Consider the following 20,656-nt stretch of genomic DNA (forward strand, 5'->3'; position numbering starts at 1 on the left):
CAAGGAATAATATATGTGCTGTTAGATTTATTCCTCTGAGCACATCAAACTGCCACTCCACAATGACTTTTATTAAAATATCTAGCTCATATATAGGGCTTTTAATCTTCAAAGCACTTTATAAATACTAATCAAGGAAATCTCACACCAGAGATGTGGATAGGCAAGCATTATTAACACCGTTTTAAGGATACAGAAACAGAAGCAGAGAGATTGATTTGTTCAGGGTGATAGAAGAACATGTCAGTGTAGAGGATTCACTCAGGAGTTTCTGGATTCTTTGTTGTATTCAGACCACACCTCTTTCTTGATATAGAGTCAAATTTTCAAATGGCCACTCAAAGTTGCATCCACAACAATTTGCATGAGCAAACCATGGGCATTTACACTTCCAAATTGTTTTTCATTTCTTGAATTTATTCAAATTAGCACTCTTGGAACCTTCTGGTCCCTCTTTTTACTGTTGTCATCACAGATGCTTGGACTGATTGCAAAATGTAAATAACAGTGCTTAGCCACCCTTGTAAAGTGCTTTGATATATTTGGATGAAAAGTACTATAAAAGTGAAAAGTATATACTATATATACACTGATAAATATTTTATATTATTTTTATAGTAAAAGAATCAGGGCTTTATAAATGAATATGATAGGAGATATATTAGTAAACATTTTAATAGCTTTTAATAGCCCCTCCTTAAAGTACTGAACCAAGATATGAGTTGCTCCACAACCCATTAGCCTCTATAAAATGTGCATTTGAGGACACAACCATATACTGGAACACACACATTCAAACACCTGGTGGCTATGCCTAAAACCACTTGGGATTATTCCATTTTTCTTCAATAAAACACACACATTTTGAGGAATTTGTAACAGATTTATCACTTTCACTTTTATTTTCAAAATGAACTTGTACTCAAGCAAAAATTTGTAGGTTATGCTGGATTATAAATTTGCTGGCTGATGGGGATCAGTATCATTCATTCTGAGTAATGAGAATAGTTGTTTGTAGGGGAGGAAAAATAGATCTTAAAATTTCCTAGTGATTTTGAATATTAACATGACACTGATCATTAACAGATAATAGCTACGCAGCAGTGAGCTTGCTCTGTATTCTGTCTCCACTTCAAGAGTTGTGGAAGAAAGGAAGGGTTAGATAAAATATATGTTGGAACTCATCACTTGCACCATGACACCAAGAAAAAATAAAAGGCTTCATTGCTCAGAGATCAATACTATTTAATGGCTGAGCATAGTGAAGAAACAGAGATAGTTTCCAGAATAAAATTAAGTAGATTTGTATGGAAAAAAGAAAAACTAATAAATATCTGTTAGTAAATGACGTGATGGTTTAAGATGGTTAGTATTTTTCCAGTTGGCAAGTGATTTTATTTTGTTAAACATGTACATTATTATAAAATAGATTTCCCACATTTTTAAAGGATATGGAATGTTAGCATTTCAAATGATTTTCTGGATTTTGATTCAACAACCTCATTTACTATCCAAGCTTTCGAATGTCTAGACTGCAATATATCTTTATGCAACACAATATAAAGCTAAAATATGGTTATTAAACTGATCGCAGGCTAGACTGTAACAGATAGACACAAGAGTCCTATAGAAAGCTGTGATGCTATGGTGCCATTTCAGAAAAAGCTGGGTGAGCATGGGAGAGGGACAGGCTGACACTGGAAGTGGGGAGTTTGCAAACCCCTCTTTCCTAAGGCACTATATTTGTGTTTCCAAAGTATTCTATCACACATCCTTTTTCATTAATAAGGCCCCAATCCTGAAAATATATATGTGCTTAACTTTAATTTAATGGGCCATATGAGTACTTAAAGTTAAGCACATGTGAAAGTTTGTGCAGGAAATGGACCTAAATTAGTATATAAGCCCTGAAAATAGGGGAAGGTAGCTCTAGAGAAGATCTCAGTGATGATTCAGGATTACAGGTAGTGGTAAGTAACCAAAGCTGAATAATATGAAAAATACTTACCTTTGCTCATTTAAATTTTTGGAAAAGTCAAGTCTGGAGGGGACAAGTGTCTCCTGTAAATGATATGCGACATCTTTGTGTGCTAATTAAGATGCCAGAACTTTTCTTTAAGATCACTCAGTTTCTAATGATATAAAGCATATATTTCTAGCCACGATGGTCCAGATATTGAACTTTAAAATTATCATTCCTTGGGTCTAACAATGCCTTTTTGGCATAGACCAAATCTTACACTGAAACCAGTATAATGTTGTCACTGTCTACATTTTGAGGTCTAACTTCAAGAATGGAGTATATGAAGCTTAAAAGTTTTCTTATGTGCTATGCAAGGAACGTGTAGATTTCTGTTGCCAATAACAGATGCTATGCAGAGCCAGGGAAACAATTTGGAGCGTGGTGGGGATAAGTTAGGACCTGACCTGCCAGAGAACCACTATGTAGAAGAGCCAGAAAAATAACATTTCTGGTCCTGGTTTCTTGCTGTCTGGGTCAACAGGAATGGGTATGCTGCAGAGGTATTGGTTTTAGCATGTGGGAAGAGGAAATACCTCATGTCACTGAACAGTGGCTCTTCTAACAAATTAAGAAGAGATATCGGCAAGTTCCAAATGAGTATAATGAAGTCCTTTTTGTCCAGAAAGATGATGAGCCATGATGAGCCAGAAGAGTGCTTGTAGGATGTAAAACAGGCAGAATGGGGATTCTCATGGCTGTAACCAAGCTGGGGATGGTTTCCCCTCTCTTCCCCCGAACACAAAACATTTTCAACAAAATCACATATGAAAAGCTTGCTTTCCTCCAACAGAAAAAGGAAGCAAAGTAAGAAATATATATATATATAAAATCAATCTAAGTAACTTGACAAAGACAAATGTTTACACTCAATGGTGTAGCCCATAGGGCTAGCTTGCCTTTACTATATTCACTGCCTTGCCTTTATTATTTTCAGCAGTAATGCAAGGAACCTACAGGCTTGTATCCTGTAAGACATTGGTTTCAGCAATTAGCATGAGTCTTGAGGCCTATGAACGTTGGCATAGATAAAGGGCCCAACGGTAACCCCTAAATTTTGGGGAACTAGAAGTAGAGTGTAAGGGGGAATTTTGTCCATAATGACATCAATCAACCACAGAAACATGAGCTAACACCAGCTTGTTGAAAGTTTTGGAAAAAACATCCAACCACAAGAGTGCCATGGCAACGAATTGGCATAAATGACGGGTTGAAATCATTAATATACCAACCTATAGAAGAAGGATATCTCAACATTAATAAGGCGAGGAAATACAAATAAGGAAGAGGGGAGAAAACCCTACTGAATATGCATTAGACATGGTAGCATCAGCATAACATATTATAGAAGTGGTATCCCAGCCTGTGGGCAAGAGGAGAGAGAGAGATGTAGCCCTTGGGAGGTGTCAGAATGATGGCCATTGGTGAAGATGAGGAAGATGATGGTGATGAGGAAGATAATGGCTAACATTTCAGGTTGTTCTGCAAGGGATGGTGAGAGTATGGATGTTCAGATGTACTTTCTGTATTCTCTCTATCTACCTTACTGAGTTAGAGTGTTTGTGACTGTGCTAGATGTATTAATAAATTATTTGTAAATATAGGAAAGTTCCTATAGTATGAGTGTTGCAACTGTGCAAATTGGGGTTCCCAACTACACAGTAATTTTAATAATACTAGGCCTGATCTTTGGACAAGAACCTGTCAAACCTCAAAGTGATAACTGAGGGTTCTTGTACATAATCTAGAGATCAGGCTACAATGGAGTAAAAGTGAGAAAACAAGCTATTGGAACATTTTTGAACCTACATTAAAATTTGATTTGAGAACACATCATGGTTCAGATCAGTTCTTATTTATCTGAAGCAGTTAGTCTATCCTGAGGTTACAGTCAAATTGCAGCCAGCATGTAATGAATTCTGATATCTAACAAAATTCTGTTTACAGTGAAGTTTTCATAAATTCTAATAATCTGAAGAAGTTATAGAAACAAAGAGGCATCCAACATTTATTCATGATGATTAAAAAGATGTGCCATAAAAGAGTTTAGTAAAGCCAGAAAGCCAGATGAAATGTCACAATGATTTACTTTAAAAGATGAACATACAACAGGCAAAATTTTAAATGTTAAATATAAGTGAAATTACACATGTGCACCTTACACTGAATTTATCTGACAGTATAGAACTGAGTCCTTATTGGTATCACAGCTAGTTACAGTATGGGACCCCATAGTATTTCAAGATATGCTCCCTACTGGGAAAGCTGCAATATGATTTCTATGCACTTTTGTATCATTACTGTTTTTAAAATTTATTTGGTTCCCTTTCTAAATGTGCTAATCATAATTATCTTGTTTGCAAATATGCTGAAGCCTTTGTAGTGTTTCACCACAAGTGAATTCAAATAAAAATTATTTTTTTTCTTTTCTTTTCCCTTTATCTTGTGAATTGTCTTTTTAGGGACGACATTTCCTATTTCTGTACTTAGTAGCTATATTGCAAATGAAGAAACAAAGGAATTTACACAGAGAAGACAAGCAGAACAAGAACATCTTGTAGACATAGTAGGTTTGTTTTTTTTTAAAGTCTAGAATAAAATTTTGTACGCATGCTGAAAGGCCTTCTGCTCCATCCAGGCTGATGCTAAATTTAAGACCAATTACATTTAAGAAACATTCATCTAGAGGATCTTGAAAATCCACTAAATGTTACCTCTCCCACCTAAATAGCAACATTATTCTAATCAAAAAGCAAACACTCACCATGTTCAGAATGTTACTTACTGTACGGTAAATGTGGTTCTTTGAGATGTTAGTGTAGATCTTATTGTAGGTGTGTATGTGCCTCTTGCACTTGCAACCGGAATTTTGGACATATGGACACTGTGCCTCCTTGTACTCCAATAAAGGGAAAAGAGGCTGCGATCCTCCCTCAGCTGCCTTGCAATTCAAAGCCATGTTCCTAAGGACTTTCAAAAACAGGGATGGAGGGCAGGACGTGGGATCCACAGTGACAACAACATCTAGAAGAACCACAGTTACTGTAGGATAAGTAAGAGGTCATTTACCTGTAACTGGAGGTTCTTCAAGATGTGTGGTCCATATTTGTATTCCACTGTGGCTTAAGTCGGAGAATTTGAAAGTAGTGTCCATTGGTCTGTGCATGCACCCTGGCTTGCCTCATGCCTGCAACCAAGGTGATAAAGGGCGGGGTGGACCAACCGCCTCTTCAGTTCCTTTTCCACTGCGAATCAGAGCAGATCCACAGCAGAGGGGAAGGAGGGCAGGTAATTGAATACTGACAGGGACCACACATCTCGAAGAATCTCCAGTGACTGGTAAGTAACCTCCTCTTCTTCTGCGAGTAACCTCCTCCTTCTTCTGCACCAAAAACTTAAAAATTTTGCAACAAAAAAATAAAAATTCTGCACACAATATTTTCAAATTCTGCATATTTTATTTGTTAAAATAACGCAATATAATCATACCAGTTTCAATTATTTTTGGTAATTTATTTCAAAATACCTGTCGGCAAGTATTTCTGTAACAATACAGACAACAAAAAAGATTCAGGAAATCTTTTTTGACAAATAGATTCCTTACTAGGCATATTAATACAGAACTCTGAGTAATAATTCATTTAAATGAAAGTACAGAACCATATTTCCCACACCCAGCAGAAGCAGTGCAAAGGCTTGGGGAAGTCAGGGGTAAAGGACAGTTACCTGTTCCGTAACTGGCGTTCTTCGAGATGTGTTGCTCCGGTCTATTCCACAGTAGGTGTGCGTGCTGGCCACATGCACCGGTGCCGGAAGTTTTTCCCTTAGCAGTACCCGTAGTGGGGGAGCACCGCTGCGACCCCTGGAGTGGCGCCTCTATATCGCGCTATAAGGGGAGCTGCGCACTCCCCCCACCCTCGGTTCCTTCTTGCCAGACAACTCCGACAGAGGGGAAGGAGGGCGGGGTGTGGAATAGACAGGAGCAACACATCTCGTAGATCGCCAGTTACGGAACAGGTAATTGCCCTTTCTTCTTCAAGTGATTGCTCCTGTGTATTCCACAGTAGGTGACTCCAAGCTATATCTGATGGAGGTGGGTAGGAGTTTAAAGGTTATCGGGATGGAGTACTGCCCTACCAAACCCGGCATCATCCTGTGCTTGGGAGATGATCGCATAGTGTGAGGAAAAGGTGTGGACAGAGGACCACGTGGCAGCCCTACATATGTCCTGGATAGGGACGTGGGCTACATAGGCGGCCGACGATGCCTGCGCTCTTGTAGAATGCACCTTTACGATAGGCAGCGGGAGAACCCCTGCCAAGTCGTAACACGTGCATATGCATGAGGTGATCCAGCGGGAAAGGCGCTGGGTGGAGACTGGTTGCCCTCTCATACGCTCAGCCGACGCAACGAACAGTTGCGAGGATTTCCTGAACGGCCTGGTCCGGTCCAGGTAAAAGGCCAGCGCCCTACGTATGTCTAGCATGTGTAGGCGGCGTTCCTCATTGGAGGAATGGGGCTTAGGACAGAGTAACAGTAGGAAAATGTCCTGATCCATATGGAAGGTGGAGACCACCTGGGGGAGAAACGCAGGGTGTGGGCGAAGTGGACCTTATCCCTATGGAAGACCATATACGGGGGTTCCGAGGTCAAGGCCCTAAGCTCCGAGACCCGACGGGCTGAGGTGATAGCCACCAAGAAAGCCACTTTCCAGGACACGTGGGACCAAAAACACGTGGCCAAGGGCTCAAAGGGAGGACCCGTGAAGCGGGATAGCACTAGGTTCAGATCCCATTGTGGGACCGGGGCCTGGCGTACGGAAACGTACGGTCTAGTCCCTTCAAAAAGCGGGAGGTCATCTCATGGGAGAAAAACTAGTGACCCTGCACCGGAGGGTGAAAGGCTGAAATGGCCGCTAAATGTACCCTGACGGAGGCCAGAACTAGATCTTGGGTCCTAAGGGACATAAGTTGGAGGGATGCGGATGATGGGGAGGCGCCCCGCTCCCCTGCCCACCTAGAAAACCTAAACCATTTGGCCAGGTAGGTCCGTTGTGTAGACGGCTTTCTGCTCTCCAGCAGAATTCGCCTGACATCCTCCGAACACCTTCCCTCCTCGTTTAACCATGGAGCAGCCATGCTGTCAAGTGAAGCGTGGCTAGGTTGGGATCTGGGCGGAGCGGCAGCCTCCACGGGGAGGCCGCTAACAGTTGCAGGAGGGTCCCGTACCAATATTGGCGGGCCCAATCCGGGGCTATGAGTATGACCCTCGATCTGTCTGCCTTTACTTTCTGCAGGACCTTGCCTATCAGTGGAAACGGTGGAAAGGCATAGAACAGTTGGCCGGACCACCGGAGGAGGAATGCGTCCGAGATCGCCCCCCTTTCTGCCCCTGCCCTGGAGCAGAACTGGGGACAGAGACGATTCTGGGCAGTAGCTAAGAGGTCTATCTGGGGAGCTCCCCACTCTTGGAAGAGTTGCTGGGCGACCTCCCAGTGGAATGACCACTCGTACTGGTGGGAGAAGACCCTGCTGAGGTGATCGGCTTGCGTATTGCGCGTGCTGGGTAGGTGAAAAGCCCTCAGAGAGATATCGTGGGCTATGCAGAATTCCCATAGGTCCAGGGCTTCCTGGCACAAGGCTGAGGAGCGCGTGCCCCCTTGCCTGTTGATGTAATACATCGTGGCCGTATTGTCAGTGAGGACTCTGACCATCTTTCCCCGTAGGTGCAGGCTGAAAGCTATGCATGCCAGGCGCACCGCCCTGAGTTCCCTGACGTTTATGTGGTCGACCATCTGCCCTGGGTTTGGAAGCTCCCCGCATGGGCTCCCCACCCCAGGTCCGAGGCGTCCGACACCAGATCTAGTGAGGGAAGGGTCTCTCGGAAGGGGATCCCTTGTAACATGTTGCCTGGGAGGGACCACCATTGCAGGTCGGCCACTACTTTGGGAGGTAATGTGACAACCTTGTCCAGGCCGTCCCTGGCCTGGGAATATTGGGAGGCCAGCCAGAGTTGGAGGGGCCTCATTCTGAGCCTGGCATGTCGCACCACGGAGGTGCATGCTGCCATGTGGCCCAAGAGTTGAAGGCACATCCTTGCCATCATCACGGGGAAGGCCATGACTGAGGCTATGAGACTTTTGAGCATCTCAAACCTGTCCCGGGGGAGAGAGGCCGTGGCCACCACCGAGTCTAACAGCGCTCCTATGAAGTGTATGTGCTGAACCGGTACTAACGAGGACTTGTCCTCGTTTACCACTAGGCCTAGATTCTCACAAGTGGCCAGCAGGAATTTCATCTGGGCCTGCACCTGGGACCGAGACTTGCCCTTGACCATCCAGTCGTCCAGGTAGGGGAAAATTTGCAGCCCGCTCCTCCTGAAGTGGGCTGCCACTACCGCCATGCATTTGGTAAAAACCCTGGGGGCCGTGGAGAGGCCAAAGGGGAGGACCGTAAACTGGTAGTGGTCCCGCCCTACCAGGAAGTGGAGGAAGAGTCTGTGACCCTCGAAAATATGGATGTGGAAATATGCATCCTGGAGGTCCAGGGCTGCGAACCAATCCCCCGGGTCTAGGGATGGAATAATAGAGGCCAGGGAAACCATACGGAACTTGTAATGGACCATAAACTGGTTGAGGTTCCGCAGGTCGAAGATGCGTCTGAGCCCGCCTTTTGCCTTCGGGATCAGGAAATACCGGGAGTAAAAACCCCTGCCCTGGAATTCCCGAGGTACTTTCTCCACCGCGCCAGGGTGAGGAGGTGCATCACCTCCTGGTCTAGCAGGAGTGCATGCTCCGGATCCCCGGGGACGGGAGGTGATGGAGGGGGGGCGAAGCAAACTGCAACATGTAGCCCTTGGAAATGGTGCTGAGGACCCATTGGTCCGACGTTATACGGGACCATTGCACTCAGAAGGCAGATAAACGGTTGCAGAACACAAACTTTATTAACTGGAGGGCTTCCCTGGCAACAGGCCCGGTGGCCCCCCTCAAAGAGTCAAAAGCACCTCTTCACCTGCCTCTTGCCCTTGGAGGGCCCAGGTCACGGGGCCGAGTGGGACTGGCGCTGGGACCTGCGTCTCTGCTCCCTCGGCCTCTTAGGTGGGGGCTCATATCTGCCTCTAGCTGGAGGAGCCGAGGTCTGTGGCCTGGGTTTGTTCATAGCTGGTGGGACATATAGGCCCAGAGTTTGCAGGGTGGTGCGGGAGTCTTTCATCCCGTGCAGATGGGTGTCTGTCTGATCCGCAAACAGGGCCTTCCCGTCGAAAGGCAGGTCCTGCATGAGGGACTGGGACTCCGCGGACAGCCCCGACAGCGAGAGCCACGACGCCCTGCGCGTGGCAACCGCTGAGGCCTTCGAACGGGCCGCTGTATCTGCCACGTCCGAAGCCGCTTGGAGGACCGCTTTCGCTGCAGCCGCTCCTTCATCGACCAAAACTCTGAACTCCCTCTTGTCCCTTTCCTGGAGAAGAGGTTCGAACTTTGGCTGGGTTCCCCACAAGTTAAAATCATACTGGCTCAGTAGGGCTTGGTGATTTGCCACCCTGAGCTGGAAGTTCGCCGATGAATAAACCTTCCTGCCGAAGGTATCCAGTCTCCTGGCGTCTTTATCCTTGGGGGTGGGTGCGGGTTGACCAGGCCTCTCTCGCTCTCTCGGTGGTTTACAGACTCCACCACCAGAGAGTTAGGTGCCAGGTGAGAGTACACGTATTCATGCCCCTTTGCTGGCACAAAATACTTTCTCTCCGCCTTTTTTTAAATAGGTGCCAAGGAAGCCGGGGTTTGCCAAAGCAAGGTCGATATGTTGGCCACCCCGTGGTGGAGAGGTAGGGCCACACGGCCCGGTGCCGAGGAGGACAATACATTGAACAGGTTGTCCGATGGCTCCTCCATCTCCTCAGCCTGAAGCTGGAGATTCGAGGCCACCCTTCTAAGGAGCTCTTGGTGCGCCTTAAAATCTTCCTGCAAGGCGGGTGGTGGCACCGCTATGGATTCCTCCGGTGCCAGTGAGGGGACCGGGTCTGCCCCCAGGGCATCAGGTGGTACCGGTGGTTCAACCCCCAAGTCCGAGTCCGGGTGTGGTGCCGCTGGTTTGGTGCCGGTTGACTTTTCCCGGTGCCGAGGCAGGGACGTCGAGTGTACCTGCGATGCCCCGGACACCGAACGGGGTCTCGCCGGTGTAGGTAGTTGGGGCCACGGTGCCCACTAACACCACTGTCCTTGCCAAGGCGCCCCTTGCCACTGACTCGCTTGGGGACCTAGTGGAGCCGCTTGATCGTGAGGAGCTGCGCGGCCTGGGGATGGGTGGCTAGGTGCCTAAGTCGAAGTCACTGAGGAATGCACGGTGCTGTATGAGCGTCGGGAGCATCCACGGCCATGTTGGTGCCGGCCCCGAGATTTAGACCTCGACGACGAAGACTTGTACCCGTCGGAGGTACTGCTTCCAGATTCCCCCCGGCGACCATAGCTACGATGCCTCGGTGCCGGTGACAGTCGAGGGGTGCTTCAAGCAGGACGTCTGTCGGAGCGAACACTCGAATCTGAGGGTCGGTGCCGATGGCGTCGAGACCTGCTCCTATAACTTCGGTAGGAAGAGGAGCGTCGATGCCTCTTGTCTCGGTGCCTGCGACCCCTCTGGGTAGTGGAGGACCCTCGGGACTCCCTCTCCGGTGAATCAGCCAGCAGAGTGGAAGTCTGACGCGGGCTACGAGATGACCTCAAGGAACGGGTAGGTACCTCATCCTCGGAGCGGGGGCTATGCCGGACCGGGGCTGGTTGATGAGCTCCCAGCAGCGGCTTCCCTCGGGATCAGGGGCCCGTCTCAGGTGGTGCACCCAGCACCGGAAGTGCGAGGATGTCGCGCGCTGCCTGTGCTGCCTCCGGCGTCGACGGTATTCTCACCGCAGGAGAGGCATGCGCGGACGGGACCAGACTACTCCGCTCAGCGCGAGTCAGAGGTCTGGGTCCCGAGGGGGATCGTGGGCTGCCCAACTCGGGTCCGGCCTCACCCCCGTCTTTCTCTCGGCGCCGCTGAGTCTTCCCTTGCTTCTTAACGTGGGAGCAGTGCTGACTGGTGGATGGCGCGTCGCTCTGCACCGACAACACGGTGCCCGGCGCCGAGTCGGGTCAGCGTGCCGGGGCCAATGCCGACTCCATTAGTAGGGCCCGGAGTTGGATATCTCTTTCACGCTTCGTTCTAGGTTTGAACGATCTGCAGATTTTACAACGCTCACTTACGTGAGTCTCGCCCAGACAGCAAAGACACTGAGAGTGTGGGTCGCTCCTGGGCATAGAACTGCAACAGGAGTCACATGACTTAAAGCCTGGGGCTCGGGGCATGCCCCGAGCCAGGCAACTAACTAGAGAAGCAATCTACGAAGAAGAGTTGTACTACTAAGGCTAGAAGTGCTACAGCAGAGCTGGAGCACAAAGTTCCGACGACCTTCACTGGCAGCAAGAAGGAACTGAGGGTGGGGGGAGTGTGCAGCTCCCCTTATAGCGCGATATAGAGGCGCCACTCCAGGGGTCGCAGCGGTGCTCCCCCACTACGGGTACTGCTAAGGGAAAAACTTCCGGCACCGGTGCACGTGGTGAGCACGCACACCTACTGTGGAATACACAGGAGCAATCACTCGAAGAAGAACAAAGGAGCTGAGGGAGAGGGAAGTAATTGCTGGGAAGGAATCAGGGTGTGAACTTGGAGAGTTGTTGGGTATGAGTGGGAAAAGTTTGGAACAGGTTTTTTGGGGGGGGCGGGGAGGGACTGGGGAGCATCCCCCATGCAGAACCTGGCTGATTCCTAGTCTCTCCCATTCAGTCAGGCACATCTGCCCCTGTCCACATGTGTCCCTCCACCCCCACTCAGACACCCACCTGTTCCTGTGTGGTCCTGCACCCTCTCCTCTGTCCCTATGTGACTCTGCACCTCCACTCCCATTCAGCCCCTGCCCCAGTCTGTCCTCCCACACTAGCCCTTATGAGCCCTTGTCTGTGACCCCCCAGCAGCCCTACGCTGTCTGTCTCCTCATAGCCCGTCTCCTGACTTGGCCCAACAGGTACTGTGAAGAAGGCAGGCTCTTTCTCTTCCCTAGCTGGCCGGGTACTACTGCTCTGTTCTATTGCCACAGAGACCTCTGGTGGGCAAAAGGCAGAACTACAGCTGTTTTCTGCGCAAAAAATTAAAAATATGCACGGCTCATTAATTATGCATGCAATGGTGCAGAATTGCCCCAGAAGTATATTGTATTCCACTGTGGGTGATTGACAAGCAGTACCTAGGTAGCAGGAGAGTGCGAGGATGAAGATGGTAGGGCTCAGCAGAGAACCTCTGTCCCAAAGGAGGCATTGGCAGCCCAGTCCTGAACCAGGGCATAATGCCTTGCAAACATGTGAATGGAACTCCACGTGGCCGCTTTACAGATGTCAAGGAGGGGTACGTCCTGAAGACACACTATGGTCATTGCTCGGGCTCTCGTGGAGTGAGCTCTTACGCCTGTAGGGGGAGGTAGGTTTGAGAGCCGACAGCAGAATAGAATGCTGCCAGATATCCATTTGGAAATTCTCTGAGTGGTGATGGCATGCCCTCTTACTCTTTCTGCTATAGCGACAAACAGTCTCGGAGACTTCCTGATTGGTCTTGTTCTCTGCAGGTAAAAGGCCAAAGCTTGTTGAACATCATGGGAGTGGAGCCTACATTCTTCTGCAGATGCATGCAGTTTTGGCTAAGGTGCAATTCCAAAACTATTTTAGGGATAAAATTTGGGGTATAGGTGTAAAGAAGCTTTATCTTTATGGAACACCGTATATGGAGGTGTCATAACTATAAAGGGAAGGGTGACAGCTCTCCTGTGTACAGTGCTATGGAATCCCTCCTAGCCAGAGACTCCAAATCCTTTTACCTGTAAAGGGTTAAGAAGCTCGGGTAACCTGGCTGACACCTGACCCAGAGGACCAATAAGGGGACAAGATACTTTCAAATCTTGGGGGGGGGAAAGGCTTTTGTGTGTGCTCTTTGTTTTAAGGGTTCGTTCGCTCTTGGGACTGAGAGGGACCAGACATCAATCCAGGTTCTCCCCATCTTTCTAAACAAGTCTCTCTTATTTCAAAATTGTAAGTAAAAGCCAGGCAAGGCGTCTTAGATTTACTTTGTTTTTCTCAACTTGTAAATGTACCTTTTACTAGAGTGCTTATTTTTGTTTGCTATACTTTGAACCTAAGACAGAGGGGGTTCCTCTAAGCTCTTTAAGTTTGATTACCCTGTAAAGTTATTTTCCATACTGATTTTACAGAGATGATTTTTACCTTTTTCTTTAATTAAAAGCCTTCTTTTTAAGAACCTGATTGATTTCTCCTTGTTTTAAGATCCAAAAGGGGTTTGGATCTGTATTCACCAGGAGTTGGTGAAAGGAAGGAGGGGGGAAGGGTCAATTTCTCCTTGTTTAAGATCCAAGGAGTTTGGATCTGTATTCACCAGGGAATTGGTGAAAGGTTTCTCAAGGCTTCCCAGGGAGGGAATTCTTGAGATGGTGGCAGCGGACCAGAGCTAAGCTGGTAGATAAGCTTAGAAGTTTTCATGCAGGCCCCTACATTTGTACCCTAAAGTTCAAAGTGGGGATACAGCCTTGACAGGAGGGTCTGCCATCATTGCTTCCAGCTCACTGACCCTTGTTGCTGATGTGATAGCTACAAGAATGGCGATTTTCATGGTGAGTAGGGACATGGAGCAAGTAGCTAAAGGATAAAAGGGGGAGCCTGGTTAGTACCAAAAGAACAAGATTCAGATCCCAGTGGGGCACAATCTTCTGAGGAGGTAGGAAAGGTCTTATCAAGCCTTTCCAGAATCTGTTGGTTAGTGGGTGTGTGAAAATGGAGTAGCCCTGATCAGGTGAACAGTGTGCACTAACCACCACTAAGTGGACTCACAATGAGCTGAGGGATAGACCCCATGTCTTCAAAGATAGGATATAGTCTAGGATGAGGGAAATATCCGTAGCTTCTGACTGAACGCCTCTTTGCTGTGACCAGGACAAGAAGCATTGCCATTTAGCTAGGTAACATTTTCTACTAGAGTTCTTTCTGCTATTAGAGAGGATGTCTCATATAGCTGAGGAGCATGCATGTTCTAGGAATGATGCCCATCCAAATACTACGCCGTGAGGTGAAGTGGTCGTGCATTGGGGTGTTTGATCTTGCCATTGCACTGGGTTAGGAGCTTGGGGAATGTCAGGAAGGTAATTGGCAGGAGAGATGACATGCGCAGGAGGTTGGGGAATCAGAACTGTCTGGGCCAAAAAGGGGCAATCAGGATGACCGCTGCACTATCCTGTTGGATCTTGTATAGTACTCAAGGTAGAAGTGGCAGCGGAGGAAAGGCATAGTTGAACTGGTCTGACCAAGTAAGGAGGAGAATATCGCCCTGGGAGTGGTAGCGTAAGGCTCCTCTAGAGCAATACATGACACATTTGCTGTTTGCTTGGAAGCATCATGGCCCCAGGCATCCAGCGTCCTGAGAAAGACACAGACCATGATCAAGGGCTCAGAGCTGTTCAGCCAGAGGACAGACTGTGCTCTGTACTCACTGAAGGATTCAAAAGCCACCTTGTGCTCTCTGGGGATATACACTCCATTACCGGGACCACCTCAAGGAGTGTGGACATCTCGAGAGTCCAGAATTCATATCAATGCCCTGAAACTATGGGCGGTACAGTCCGTTCTTCTTTTCAACTACTTTCACCATGTCCTGATAATATTTGTCCAGGAAGGACTGGCCATTAGCTCCTGCAGGGAAGCAATGGAGTGTGACTTTCTCACAAAAGGTCAAGGCTTTTGGGGTCCTTGTCCTTGTGGCTACTCTTACTCGACTTTAACTTTTATTGTACCATTGACACAACTAAGGAGCCCAGGCTGAGGTGGGTGTAGAAGCACTCAAATCCTGTGGCAGTTGCCCGGTACCACTTCTCACCATTTTGCAGCAGGACCAGAAGCTGACAGACATCACATAGCTTATGGATTTCTTCAATATGACTGATGTTTCAATTGCCAATGTCTCAACAATCATCACAAGTTGCTCCTGGAACACTTTAAAGTCATTGGGTGCCAGTGATACCATTTCATCAAGTAACAAAGATGAAAGGTCCTATGGTGGTAATACAGGGGGCTGGTGCTGCTCTGTCCCTGGATCTGGCTCTTCCTGGTACTCTGGCATAGGTGGTCCAGCCAGGAATGCTGACTGGGAGGGTAATCTTTTCCTCTTCTTTGAGCGTGGTGAAAATCAGCTTCTTGATGCCTGAGTTAGTGGGTGGCCGGTAACCCAGTAGGGCCATGGTGTTATGCTGTAGGAATAAAGCTGGCTTGTTGGTTATTGGTCAGTTCAGGGTTATTCCTGATGGACAGGTGGTGGCTGAGTCCTGTAGGGTAAGGTGTTAGGTATCTCTATGGTATTGATCACTGACCTCAGAGCAGGCGGCTCTCTACTGGATGTTGGGAAGAATGTATGCCACAGTGATGGTGAGGAGGAGTAGACCTCCTCCAGGGTAGTGCCAAAATATACAGCGTTCTCAGTATCTGAGTCTTTACTGGTGCAGGTAGGTGTTTTGGTACCAATGGTGATCTTGGTCCTTTGGGCTCATCCTCCTTGGTGGGCATGAACACTGATGGGTGTATCATCAGAGCAGGGGTTCATGCTGGAGGAGTCTGCTGCACTGTAAGCTACTCCTTTCCCCCAACCCTCGATGCTGTGAGGTACATGGTAGATTTATCTTCAGCGACCATACAGTATCTGTCCTTATGGGAGGACACGGAGTCTGGAATCTCTGCTTCTGTTTGGAGTGGCCCTTTTTGGAGCCAGATGTAGACACCAGAGGAGGTGCACCATTTTCGACTGCTGAGAACAGCTTTGGTGCCGATGGTATCAATATTGATACTGGAACTGGGTAGCAGTGCCATCTTCTCTGTACTGGTCTTTGGTGTTGCTTTTTGCTAGATGGAGTGCTAAATGAAGCTGGCTTGTCTGAAAGCACAACTCAAGAACTGATCTCAGGGTCTGATGACACCTTCATGGAGTGTCTTAGAAGATGGAGGTTTAGCTTTGCATCTTGCAACTTACACATTCTCATAGAGAATGATAAGCTGGCAGAGAATCCGCTCAGTATAGGAGATGTCCCCGCACAGGAGAGAAACCTGTTATTTCCTTCTTTCAGAGGGATTAGCCCATCGCAGGATGGACAGGGCTTAAATCTTGCCATGTCAAAGGATGCTGTACAAGGGTGCTTGAGGGGTTCTAACCAGTTCGGTTCAAATGGATGGAAACAGTTCATGGCAGTCAATGCAGAAGATGAGAAGTAGTTCTGAAGATTTTCCCAAAGATTTGTAGAAGTTTAGCAAAAGCTAAGAACTAGTGGGTTGAACTGAGGAAGGGTTGCAGACACCTTGCCCTTATATGGGAACATGAGAAGGCACAGAGTGTATACGTGTAACCCTGACAGACCCTGGTCATCGGCAGGTGGGATCGAACCGGGGACCTCTGGAGCTTAGTGCATGAACCTCTACCGCATGAGTTAAAAGCCAACTTGCTGTTAACTAAGGCTGTAGAGCAGACTCATTTTATCTCTCTCTTTAAGTGGTCTCAATGCCACTAGATGGGACAGAACACCACACCCAGTAAGTGTGTGGGTTACATACTTCTCCTAGCTGAGGAAGCAAGTCCCGAGCTTCAGAGTCTTCCCAGTTGAAATCCCGGACGAACCCCGACTTGTAACGCCGACAAACCCTGGTCGTCGGTGGGCGGGATCAAACCGGGGACCTAAGGCTGTAGAGCAGACTCATTTTTTTTTCTCTTTAAGTGGTCTCAGTGCCACTAGATGGGACAGAACACCACACCCACTTTAAAAATGTGTGTGGGTTACATATGCAGCCCCAACAGACACTGGTATTCAAAAAACCTCCAGTCTTGCATGCATGAGGGATATGCACAACTACAGTGGGAACCACACTGACGTACTCAATGGAGAACCTATATTACTACATAGGGCTACATTTTTAAAGTGGTACACGTGGAATTTTGCCCACAAAGCCTGTTAACTATAATGGGGTTTATGCAGCAGACTTGTTGCACATTGCTTTGAAAATATAGTCTTTAAGGTCTGCAATTTGCAGGTTTTCACATGGACTGAACGGAGTCCTCAGGATAGTGCATGATAACACTATTTTCATCTTTGATGAGACCTCAGGCCAAGCTTAGTTGATTTCTTCAATTTAGTTCTTAACCTTCATACAATTTAAGGGAGTTGAAACTTGCCTGTCTAGAGGGCAAAGAAATTGGCAGGACACCTAAATGATCTCACTAACACTTTGTGCAGTGTAATGATATTATATCATATTTCTGTGGGAGATTAACCTGATCCATAAGTTAATGCATACTGGTGCATAATTCAATTCTTAAAACAGAAACTCTTCCATTACAGTTATAAAATAAAAAAATAAAATGTAATACCTCTCACTAACTTGGAAAGGAGGGGGACATTTTATTTAATATAATTTGCAATACTATTTCAAAGCTGAATAATAAGCAGACCTGAATGAGACAGAAGATGGCCTGCAGAAAGAAGTGAAAAGTAAGAATTAAAAATATTAATGAATTCACAGTTGAATAAATATCTATATAGAAATCTAGGGAATAAGGGAAATAATAAAGGTGGATTACAGTAGAGAGTAAAAAATTCCTAATAATGTATTTTGGGGAACAACAGGCCTACTAAATAATGAAAGAGCAATGCAGTTGGCAGATGCAGGAACACTACTAGGGTATACAGCCACACTCCAGCTGAACAGAGGGAGGCAGACAGTGCTCCTGAAGAGGACATCCATGGATTGGGGCAATAGGATTGGACTGCACTTACCAGCCTCCCACAGCAAGAAGATGGAAAACCAGAACTGCTGAGGTTTGCTGTAGTTTATGACGCTGTGGAAAAGCCTTCACAGGTAAATGGTAGGAAACACTGTTTGATTCATTTTAAATTAGCAATGTGTTCAAGCTGCAAAATTCACCTCCCATTGACTTCATTAGGCCCCTGTTGTTTGTTTTATGCACAATTTTTACTAACAGCAATTTCTAAAACATTGAATAAACTTCATAATAACAACCTTCTCTTTTGTTAATGAAAGTAGGAATTCCCAATTACCAACCTGAAGAACATCTCCGAGGTCTGCAGTACTAATATCTGGATCTTCAGTTGTATTAAAAGGAACAGGAGTTATTCTTACAAGGGTAAGCACTCTGGGTTCTGGATATCTCCATAACATTATTCCTGGACTATCCTCAGTTTCATTGTAAAACACAACTTCATAGGCACTCGGCAGTTTCTGCGCTTCTGTCAAATGAAAGAAAGCTATAATCTATTATGTAATTTCTAAAAAGGAACAGGCTGGTTTACGAGACAAAAGTATTTAAAAACAAATCTCTTAGGATCAAAAGGAGAGAAAATAAAAAAGCAATTTCCCTGACTTTTAAAAGATTGCAGCTAAATGGAAAGAAATCAAAAAGACACTGATGCAACAGATGTTTTCAATTGCTTTACCAAAAAAGGTAAAGAACTTCAAAATAGGTAAGTGATCTTTAAAAGGTTACTACTGAACTTACTTTGTAATTTAAAATAAAATAGAATAAATAAATAATAATAATAATATTCCTACCTGCATCTTGTATGTACTGGAACAGGCCTGTTCTCAGATCATCTGAGGTATGTTCAGTTTTTGAGGTCTGATTCCTTTCCATAGGAGACTGAGTCTGGTTTGTTTGATCAGAGATCAGTGTCTCCATCTCGCCTTGTTTAGTAAGGTACCCTTGCAGAAGTTCATGGAGAAGAACTAAACAATTCAAATGTTCTTGACCCCAGAAGACCTTATTAAAAAATAAAGAAAAGAAAAAAACAAAACAGATGACAAAAATGTTGCTTTAAAAATATGTAATTATTTTAAACAAATTAACAAAATAAGTAAATAAATCAATAAATAAAAATAAAAACATGCATCTTTTTTTGCTGCATACTCTCCATATACTGTAACTTTCTGCAAACCTGCTAAATGGCAAAAAGATTCTAGCATGCCTTTTGACAAATTTGTCTTTTACTCCAGTCTAAGGAATGCATTTATTGTCATTATTTATTTATTATCCTAAGCATACTATGCATCTCACATATATAAAAAATAGACAGGCACTGAGCTGAAGTGTTTAGAATCTAAAGGCCTGCTCTGCACTTACTGTTGGGCATATTGCTTAGTGCTGGGAGTAGTCCCACTGAGTCAGATTTTCAGATAAGCTTATGAGGAAAGTAATTTTAATGTTTCAATTGTTCAGAGCATGGTGTTATAAAATGGGGCACTTAGGAACGTGATTCTTTGGAGAATATTAGGTCTGGTTCATTGAAATTGTCCTCGAGTTATATATATGTTTGGCAATAAGTTTCCACAGTAGATCTTTTAGTTAGTGTTTTTATGGGTTTTCTTAACCTTCAACTACATTTACACTTTTTCATTACACTTAAAATTGGTGGACAAGAGAAGGAAATTAGGAAGGAACAGTGCAGAGGATAAGATGAACCCTCCTCATATATATTTAGTGTTCCACATTTTCAGTTTTTATTTGTAAAAAAAAAATTGTGGGAATTTTTCAGTGTTTATTTTCCAAACATTAAAACGGGTATGAAATATGGTTAAAAATTAAAAAAAAAAGAAAATTGGAAAAAAGAAAAACAAAGAAACGTTCATAATATACACATTTTACTGCAGTATAATTTAAAGGTGTTTTTTTTTTTTATGTACAAAGCTATTTTTTTGTCTTTCAGAGATAGTAGTTTTTCCAGAAATCCTGGTTTGCGTACACTCGCATAATTTTCTTCAAAGTATCCTCACTCATGTTGAGCCTCTTGTAGTCTTGGAGGTAGTCCAACTTTGAAAATAAGCAATCTGCATCAATAGATTGAGGGGGTACACTCAAAGTTGCCGTGCCACTTTGCTGAAGTTGGGAAGTGCATTTTGATGACTGTTCTAAAAAGCCAGCACATTCAATTTCACATTGTCACGATTAGGTGTGTTCATGTAAGTAGTAAGTTCCCCTTTCAGATTTTAAATTTCATCTTTAGTGGCAAATGGTTGAAACACTCTGGCATAACAGTCGTAGTTGCTGCAAAATTCACTTTGAGGAAGGGGTGCAATACCTGGATGACATTGCAAAAAGAATCGTCGGCACCAAACACTTTGGGGTTCAGATTACAGGCCACGGTCATGAATGGTTTTTTTGATTTTCTTGTGTTCTGGAGTTGGAAGGATATTCAGAAACAGCTGGGTTTTCTCACCGTATGTTTCTCCTGCAGCTTTTGTGCTCAATTCAGCTGAGATTTTGGTTGTCAGGATCCGATAAATGTCTGTATTGGCAAATGTGCTGGCACTTGTCGGAGAAAACTCCAGTGTTTTCTGTATGTCACACAGTGATCCCAAATGTTCAACAATGAACATTACCGTGGTGCACAGAATCGGCAGTCATTTTGGTTATTTGCCAGTCTCTTCAGAGTTTCTACTTTAGAACCAAACAACTCAAGGTGATCTAGGAGAGGCATTAGCACAGTCCACACATTATTTACATG

The 20,656-nt window shown here is 45.5% G+C and overlaps 1 protein-coding gene across 2 annotated transcripts in view; it reads right to left on the reverse strand.

Annotated features, from left to right (window-relative positions):
- The window catches only part of VPS13B (vacuolar protein sorting 13 homolog B), a 947,892-nt gene that overhangs the window by 125,701 nt on the left and 801,535 nt on the right, over positions 1–20,656 (reverse strand). For both annotated transcript variants that reach the window (XM_065397834.1, XM_065397833.1), the window contains exons 37-38: positions 18,708–18,915; positions 18,201–18,385 (exon numbers count right to left, since the gene is read on the reverse strand). In XM_065397834.1, coding sequence (XP_065253906.1) covers positions 18,201–18,385; positions 18,708–18,915 — 393 coding nt within the window. The remainder of the gene's footprint in view (positions 1–18,200; positions 18,386–18,707; positions 18,916–20,656) is intronic.

Source organism: Emys orbicularis, chromosome 2 (assembly GCF_028017835.1).
Source record: "Emys orbicularis isolate rEmyOrb1 chromosome 2, rEmyOrb1.hap1, whole genome shotgun sequence".
Lineage (NCBI taxonomy): Eukaryota > Metazoa > Chordata > Testudines > Emydidae > Emys > Emys orbicularis.